This window comes from Sander lucioperca, chromosome 3 (genome assembly GCF_008315115.2).
Source record: "Sander lucioperca isolate FBNREF2018 chromosome 3, SLUC_FBN_1.2, whole genome shotgun sequence".
Taxonomy (NCBI): Eukaryota; Metazoa; Chordata; class Actinopteri; order Perciformes; family Percidae; genus Sander; species Sander lucioperca.
In genome coordinates, this window is record NC_050175.1 from 19,881,168 (window position 1) to 19,890,563 (window position 9,396).

Sequence of the window (9,396 nt, forward strand, 5' to 3'; positions counted from 1 at the left end):
GGCTGACCCAAAATACTAACCTAATATATCAGAACTGAACACAGGGGATGACCACCAAGTGGGCAAAACCAGATTAGAGAGTCATCCCTGTTTTGACCTACAAGGCTGAGCCACTTTTTAGAAAAACAATTCCAGTGCTTCCAGTGGTTCCATGGTATCAGAATTTGATATGTTTCATAGAAACATTAATTGGTCATGTGACAAGGGCTGGGAAGATTGGCAGAACAGGCTGCCAAGTCACAGTACTCTGATTCAATGGAAATCACAATTGTCAGATTGACAGCATTCTAGCCCAATGGATTGTGGGGGCGCACCGGGGGGGCAATCATATTTCAAGGGGAGGAAGTGCCACCTCGTGCCCCCCTTCTAGCACCGCTCCTGGCACCTTGTTGGAGAATTTTTTTATATTGACTAATGGCATTCATTTTTGCATAAAGTTTCTATTTCACAAACTCAATTAGTATGATAGTTTAAGACAGAGGGCTACATAATGACTTACTTTGTGTCTTTCAAAGCAGATTGTAGATTTGTGTTTTGTAGTTTATATGAGTTCCTGGTTAGTTTTATTGTTAGCACTCACCATAGACACAGAGTGCTGTCTGTGACCTCTGAAGGGAACCTACTGCAGGCAGGATCACTTCCATCTTAACATCCAACCGTTCTTCATTAGCAGGTGCTGGAGTTGAAGGCATGCTGCAGGAGATTCTGCTTCTTCTCCTTATTCACAGATACTGAGGAATCCTGGTTTAATCAAAATGCAAGTAACAGCTCCGTCTGCCGGCACTGTACTAATTAAAAATCTACCAAACGTATCCACAAATGCCTGTATTACACAAAGGAAAGCAGCTGAGATATGACTGTGTTATCACAGAAGACAACAGTTATCTCACATTAACAGATGCACAAAATATAATCACACTACTTCTTGTGCCATAATCCTTAGCAAGCATTCGACTATAGGCTTAATTCCGATTTCAGAGTCAAATTGAATGATGACCACCATATGTATGAGTACATTGGCAAACATCAGGCTGTGCCAGCGTACATTATATCTGCCCTCCCACCATACGGTACAGGCTCCATATTTCTCACTACAATATCAAGCTTACCCTTAAACCTACTCAAACCCATTTAAACTTACTCAAATCTGTTCAGACATGTTAGAACCCTAAATAAATAGTTTGGATGCATCTTATTATGCATTCTATTAATTCAGCAGGAACTAAAATGAACCATTCATATCAGTCCTAAATTTGACTCCAGAACATTAGACTTCATGTAATTTGTCAGTGCACATTTTTATTCTTTTTGTAAGAAAATAAACTCTGATATATGTGATCTGATATATATTGTACTGATATGATAAACCACAAACTAAAAATAAAAAAATACTACAAATAAGCAAAAACTGCACATTTTTATTGATACTAATGTACATTTTTTGTCTCAACAGCTCCTTAGCAGCTCATGCAGTATAAAACATTTTAGTGTACGCAGTCTGTTTTTTTTTCACTGGACACAAAAGAGAAATTAACTGTTATACTGTAAATCGCCTGTAAGCTGCACGATGGCAAAAAGACTAAAAGATCCATAATAATCCACACAACAGGCACTTCAGGGTAAAACTCCGGGTCTTTGTGATGTGGATTTCAACACAAAACATCTGTGACTGACAGGAGGTCTGTTGCTGAGGGGTTGGACTATTGTTTATTCAACCTCCCTAAAATCCTCAGTGAATTCAGTCACGGATGAGTTCTGCTGATCCAAGTGCTGAAAGTAATTTGCATTTTCATGCACTGCAAGTTTGTATCATCAGACAATGTTGTCCCCGCCTGCATGTTGTCAAAAGCTTTGCACGTAGCACAACTGCAATTAGTCGGAAAGATGTTTTTGAGACTTTACTGGTGAAAGTTTACCTTATTTAAGAGCACAGGTTGGACTTCTGCATTAAAGCCTGACTATTTTGGGTATTTTATCTAATCAGAGATATATGTATATGTAAAGTCACTGGATTTGTTCAGTTGGGGCTGAAGACTACAAGTTTAAAAAAAAAAAAAAAACGAATCTGGGGGTATGGATAGGCATGGGCCGGTATCAGATTATGACAGTATGATAACCTTCAGCAAAAATATCATGGTTTTACGGTATTGCTACTACAGCTTTCAAATGTAATATTTTGAAATGTCTGGGTAAAAAACAACTTTTTTTTCCATTGAACACAATGTATTTTATTTTTACACACAATGCACACTGGCAGGGAGAGGGATTTCTAAACTGCACTTTCTGTTCTTGACGACTCATAAAAAACAGCTCTGAACGATATGACGGAAAATTATAGTGGTTTTGAAACTATGACTTTTTCAAACCGCGGTATACCTTGAAAACCGGTAACCGGCCCATGACTAGGTGTAGAGTCTAGAAGAAGTCAGCTTACCAGACCTCTGTAGCCCGCTCCTCATCTCTGCTTGAGGCTAGCGGCTACATTAGCCACTACTAGCATAACAGACTGGAATCTCTAATTGATGTGTCGGTGGTCGAGTTGCAATATAGGTAATGCAAGCAAGAAGAATGCACGGAGTAAAAATGACGATATATCGGATTCTGCTGCATCAATTTTGATCCTTTCTTTTAACTGTCCATTGTGAGTGCGACAATGTTTATAGCAGTGCAATGCTGAACGAGTGGAGTACTTTTTTAATATCAGCATACAAAAATGATTCAGTGTCGTTAAACAGTCTGCTGATTAGACAAGAATAAAACAGACTGTGACCTAATGACACAACTTCTGAAGCAATAGCATGTACCCCAGAGTCCAAGTTTACTAAACTGCACTATGATTGCATGAGCAAATGCAGCTTCTGTTGGATGATTTCAGAGTTCATGGTCCGCAGGAACTCAGTCAGTCCTCCTGTGAGCAGTTCCTCCATGGGAACAAACTGCAGCACCTGACTGTCACACCCAGACGGCAGATTTTTACCCGAGTCCTTCTCTCCTCCTAACAACTGACCCACACAGTTATGGACGTCATCGAGAAAAGGGAGTATTCGTGCAGCAGCTTCAGGGCAGAAGCCAACGCACACAAGCACTGTCCCAACTACGCCTGAGGGGGCAAGACACCTGAACGTGACTGAGCGAAAACACAAATGCAGGCAGAGCACAACAGCTGCGGTGACACGAGTGAAGGCAGAAAGCACAGGCAGCAGCAGAGCATCCCCAGAGTTCAGGTTCTGCAGGGAAAACAAAACACAACCTAAGAGCTGCTGCTGGTACCGCGGCTCCCCGTCGTGCAGCGTGATGCAGCCTCTTTGAGGAACTGAAGGCTCTGCAGAAAATGTTAAGACTAAATCCCCCAGTTGGCTTTCACAGGCACCCCACACTGAGCAGCTGCCAAACACCAGACACTGTTTCTTCTTTTTGATGCCATCACTGTCGGCTGTGAAGATGCAAAGAGCTGCAACATCAGACAAGATGGAGGCCGTGCAAGTCACGTGGCAAGAGTCACAGGGAGGTGGGCGAGTCCAGTCTACTGCTGAGTCCATCAGGGCTTCATTTAAGTGGTTTAACAAACCTCCTTCACAGAACGGAGAGTTTCTGACTGCAGGCAGTGCAGCCCCCACGATAACGTACCATGAATCCATGTGACACTCTGACAGGGGTCCTTCCAGCACGCAGCTGGTTCCAACGGCCTCCGTGCAGTGTCTCTGTATCCAGGTAGCATGGCAACCCCTCTCGATGCGCTCCCTCCAGCTCAGGGTCTGCAATTCCCTCCGCTCATTGAAGGAGCCTGTTTGCTTCTTCTGTCCCAGAGGTCGGCCCGCTGAGACGCTGCAGCAGGCGGGACTCACCGTGTTACGAGAAATCCATCGACTCCGTGGAAGGAAGCTCACCTACACACAGAGACACTTGATCAAGTTCAGTTTTAGACTTTTTGAAAGTTTTTATTGCTTCTAACGCCACTGTCAAGTTACTAAAACATTATACTTATTTTGCCCTATGAACCAAGCAATTCATATCTATAATGTACCAATTGAAGGCCATTTAGGTTTTCCTATCTGCTCCAGAGCTGAAAAAGGGAACAGAGGGAAGGGTTCCGTATGGGTTTAACACAAACTGGTGTATCAGCAAAAGATTACTACTCCTAAACTTGGGTCTGTTCAGGTCAGGAACAAATTTCCAAAACCCATGAAGACTCTATATTGCACTGCAGATCTTCTAGACGTATTTCTCATTGGAAAAATACATTTTACTCAAACAAAGTTGAAACCGAATTGAAGACTTATAATTGACCAAAAAAAAACACTATTTTAAACTTGATTTTTAGGACTGAAGGTCCCTAAGTGCCTAGAAAAATGGAAACAAACATCTACAATTCCATGAGAACTGGACAAACTCCATCTGCTAATGCAGTCCATGTGATATGATTGAAACCTCTAAAAGAGCTACCAAATGGACCTTTAGGTGAAATCATTTTGTGAGCTGTTGTTTCAAAGGTCAATAATGAACGTTGAAGCTCACTTACATTACAAGTTATTGGTCTCTACAGACGTCTTACCTGGAAGCGTTGCAGGTATTCCTGAGCCGCACAGTCCCTGATGTAGTCGAGCCGCTGCCTCTGCTCGGTGCTCATTCCTTTAAACAGTCGCAGGTTTTCTGTGATCGTCTCCACCTGCAGCGTGTGGAAGTACGAGCACACTTCTTCATGCTGTTTCAGAAACGACTCTGGGACAAGCGATTTTGGGAATAGTGCCTCTTGGTCAGCCAGATGTGGTCCGTAGTTACGAATCAGTTTGGAGAGCAAAGGCCTCACAGCTTCCTTGCCATCATAGTTCAAACACACAACATAAACCTCAGAGTTGCCTGACTTGCTGGTGGCAGGTTTGAAGACGTCGATAGAGCGGAAACAGCAGTTCAGCAGGTAGAGAAGGCCGACGGAGGAGTGCTCATACAGGGTGAACATCTTCAGCACAAAAGAGCCACCGGGGCTCAGGAGCAGCAGGGCAGCTGTGACCTCACAATAATGCAGTGACGCCACCAGCGCCTCCTGCTCGTCTGGCTTCTCCTGACAGTCGAAACTACCATCTGCCGTCACCACATCAACTCTACGCATGTTAGCCACAAATGCCTGCAGCTCCAGCAAATGTTTTTGGATCATGATGTTGCCTGTGTTATCTGAGCCGAAGAACCACCAGGGCAGTGTGTTAGCGATTAACCGATCATCTGCGATCGTCGTGCTGCCACCGTTAGCCTCGTGGTACGGGTTAAGAGTGTTGGCGGCCCAGCTCCAGTCACAGTAACGTGTGGACTCGCTGGTTTTGATGTAGTGGTTCAGAGCGGTTATGAAGGCCCCTGGAGCTTCACACAGGTGGATTGTGTTCAGCTCTCCATTTCGAAGAGCCTCCTCTGGAAGAAGATTGAATGTTCCCAGGATCTCAGAGAACTTGCACCACGCCTGAGTGCAGATCTCTGCGTTGGCAGCAGAACGCACGGCGGCGATCACCTTCCCGGCTCGATTGGTGGAGTTGGTGTGCTGATGCCAGACCTCCACGTTCTTGTCACTGAGCTGGTTCTTAACATCATTAAGTGACGCCTTCAGGGTCTGCAGCCGGCAGTGCTCCTCCGCAGAGTGTCTGAGAGCGACGTTTGGGTCGGGGATGCACCACTCCCCATTGGAAGGTTTCACATAGGTTCTAACTTTACTAAAAAGACCTTGAATCTCAGTCAGTGTTTCGGGGTCAAACGTGTTGTTGAAATGCTGCAGCTTTCCAACTTTCCTCCTGGTCCCATTGCCTGAGCTCATCCTCCACACCTGTTGAAGTAGAACAACAAGAACAAGAGTTAGAAATGCATCCACTTTGTGTTTTGGTGTAATACACCAGACTGTTCAGTGTTTATGTAACCTGCTTACGTGGCACAGGTAGAGTCAATCTTAAGGACAGCGAGCAGAACATTTCACAGTGAATTATACCGAGGCCCAGCTATGCAACCCTTCATTTTTCTCTACATGCATGAGTGGTGTTGAATTACTTATGTCAACTCATTATGATGTAGCGCCCTCAGGCAACAGGGCAGACTGTAAATACTGGTGATTACATCACCAGGCCAGAGCTTCACCCAGAATGGCAAGAGATTTGATACATCACTACCACAACACAGTCTCCTCTAATAAGACTTGAAAATAAAAAAAATGCTCAACACTGGCAAATTTTCATCATCAACATTTTAATATGATGACTACATGACGGGCCAAGTCAGATAAAAGGTTTTGTTGATGTACGGTGAAAAACATTCATCTCCAAATTGTCAACCTTTCGTGAGCTAAGAAAACAGCCCAGTTTTCAGTGATGGCGTATTCTTCAGATAACCCAGTGAGTTTTTAAATGATTTATGTATCTTTAAAAATAGAGATATGTGGTTTCATGAGACAGCAATGTTGTGTTTGTTTGGCTGAAACAGGAGGATGGTCTTCAGAAACTACATGCAGGTCAGTCTGTGATGGTAAGACATTTTACTAGAACAGCACAGTGTCCTTAAAATGATTTTTAACAATTCATGTAATTATTGAGCAATTTCTTACTCATGACATAAAAATAAATTTACAGGCAGAATCAAATTAACCCCAGAGCTAATCCTCTGCTTATGTGCACATGATTTAGATGACAACACTGGGCAGGAGAACATATTTCTGGGTTATTTCTTGATTAGTCTGCAGTAACTCAGTGATGAATGGCAATATATGGTATGAAGCTAATAACAGAACATTTATCAACTATTCCTCATCAATCATATTGTTAAGCACCGCTTGCATGAAAGTGCTCTGTGCTGTGTTTTTTGAAAAACAGCCTGGTGCTACCGTTTTATCCATAAGAGATTTAGGAAAGTGATAAAGAGATTCGAGATAAAAGAGATAATTAATTAATTAGGTCTCACTTTGGTCTGAATTTATCATCTCAGATGTGCTGTAAGATTATAAAGAATCTTTGAGGAATTAGCTGTAGCAGCAGCTGTAGTAATACACAAAACATAATAACACATGGACATGAGCTTAGCATTAGTTACAGGCCTGCCAGCTGTAGTAAAGTGAGTGAGTTAAATTGGTTAAAATATGTATAAAACAATTAGTCAATCAAATATACTACGTACATATTAATCAATAATGAAGTTTAAGTGTTTATCCCACTGAGTCAAATTGTTTTTTGTATTTCAGCCAAAACAAATTACTATAATTTTCTAAAATAATGACAGATTTTGATAATTCATACGGACATGAGAACTGTAAACTCTGATATCACAATAATGGCAATTTTGCCTCAATCTGGAATCTCAAAGTTACGCATAACATTGAAATACCCCCCACATAATAATTGCACATCCTGAGTGCTTTAATTACATTCATGGTTGTAACGTTAGCTATGAAACAGATTAAGACATTACCAACAATGCGATGCTTGAAATTGAATTCTACAACAACAGGAAATGGACTGCTTTAACGTTACTGTAAAGCATAACAAAGAATCTAAATCCTGCACAGTCTGTATTCAAAACCTCCTCAGTAATCTATTTAATGATCAACTTTACAGCTACAGCCTTATGTAACTGCATGTTTTGGGCTGTAAGGACAGTGAAAAGACCACAGTATGATAAATGTTTTGTTTTTGTTTATGAAGCTCAATGGGACACACTCCCTACAGGCGCAGTGCTCATGGTCGAGTTGTGTCTCCTAAAACCCGCAATGAGTGACGTTTCTGTGTTGACAAAAGTCTCTTAGAGAAATATCTCTACAGTCTGAGGAGCTGTCTGTCGAAAAGATGTACAAGCACCCTGAAAACACTGAAGGCAAACTCACCGGACTGTAGTTGCTGTAAGGAAGGAATCACGCGTTCATGTGATTCAGACAACACTGCGCGTGCGCACGGTCGAGAGGGCGGGCCCTCTTTTAAAGGACTATGTCCCTTTTTTTCGTAAAATCAATCAAATGTCAACGGAAATTATTATTTACCTCTATCTAAATAATGCAAAACAATTGAGCTTGAAATGTTCATTTTACATTGATACATTCCATTTATTATTTTACAATTAGTATCAATATTATTAGCAGAGGTGGAAGAAATAGTCAGATCTTGAAAAAAAAAAATAGTAACAATACCTACCACAGTGTAAAAAAATACTCTGTTATAAGTGAAAGTCCTTCATTCAAAATTGTACCCAAGGAAAAGTACGAAAGTATCAGCATCAAGATCAAAGATTTTTCTAATCAGGAATAAATCTTTCAGGTATCAGGCAGCCTGAAGCTAAAATTACAGAAGTTGTTTATCTTGTGAAATCTAAAACAAAATGCTCATTCGTTCCCAGAACATTGTCTTTGCTGCTTTAGTTCATTCACTGTTTTGACTAACATAGATTTTAACTCTGTAGACGTCATTCTGATTCAACATACATGGCTTAATGCTTCGTGATTCTGATTAATATGGCTGTGTGGTATTTTTCTGACAAATGACAACGTTTATACCAAAATAAGAGAATGACTGAATATAAAGGTGAGTGTTGAAGTAACTTTCATCATTTTATGGGTGGATTCAAAATAAATTGAGTCTGAATAAACCATATAATCCTCTATTCTACTGGATTTGCTTGTGTGTGCATCTTTCCAGCCAGATTATCCTCAGTGAACTGATCCTAGCCATCATGTCATATAATTGTTAGAGCTCTCTGCATTGTGAGCGGATGAAAATGTTTGAATGGGCTTTACAATCTTTTTGTATCTCTGCATTCACTTTTCTCCCCATCCAATATACTTCACATTGATCACATATGCTGCTAATGAAAAGGTAATTCAGGCTTTAAGGCATTAAGAAATATGTTACTAAGTAAAAACAGGACACTCACAGAGGGAGTCTCATACATAAATAATGGACCTTTGGGATATCCAGTTGCAATTAGGATTTCCAAAAATGGTGGGCGTAAACATTTTGTTGTCCGATTGACTGCTATAGTGACACCTCTTGTAATATTAATGTCCTACAGTTCTATCCAAATGCAGGTTGAGGAAGGCAGTCAATTCAGGCAGGTATTTGAAGAGGTTTCGGGAGAAAGAATAGCTTCTTTTGGAAATGCTGGAGAGATTTAAAAACAAATAATATGAAGGTTAATCCTGAAGGCAAACAAAATGATCAAAACTGTAGGCTAGTTTGCATGCTAAATCGAGACAGCTACCTATCTGTCGAATCTGAGTTTTCTGTTGCACGACTAAAACAACTTTTAAACATACACATGTTCCAGAACAAGTTCCTTCCAGAGGCTATTTTGCAGCGGCACCGGGGCTCCGTGCGGCGTCATGCGCCGCCCATGACGATTGTGATTGGTTTAAAGACATGCCAATAAACCAGAGCATGTTTCTCT

At 41.4% G+C, this 9,396-nt stretch overlaps 1 protein-coding gene across 1 annotated transcript; it reads right to left on the reverse strand.

The window, feature by feature from the left end:
* Nucleotides 1-1,692: 1,692 nt before the first annotated feature.
* On the reverse strand, nucleotides 1,693-7,936 carry cmtr2 (cap methyltransferase 2). The gene is made up of 3 exons (XM_031314401.2): nucleotides 7,844-7,936; nucleotides 4,553-5,806; nucleotides 1,693-3,887 (listed from the first exon to the last, which is right to left on the reverse strand). Exons 2-3 carry the CDS (start codon nucleotides 5,795-5,797, stop codon nucleotides 2,832-2,834), a joined length of 2,301 nt encoding a protein of 766 aa, XP_031170261.1. The 5' UTR covers nucleotides 5,798-5,806; nucleotides 7,844-7,936; the 3' UTR covers nucleotides 1,693-2,831.
* Between the last annotated feature and the right edge of the window lie 1,460 nt (nucleotides 7,937-9,396).

What these genes read in the sequence shown, in the direction of transcription:
- cmtr2 (XM_031314401.2), bottom strand. Translation starts at nt 5,797, where the DNA reads ATGAGCTCAGGCAATGGGACCAGGAGGAAAGTTGGAAAGCTGCAGCAT. An exon ending in AATACCTGCAACGCTTCCAG is followed by an intron (nt 3,888 to 4,552) that starts GTAAGACGTCTG and finishes CTCTGTGTGTAG; the next exon opens with GTGAGCTTCCTTCCACGGAG.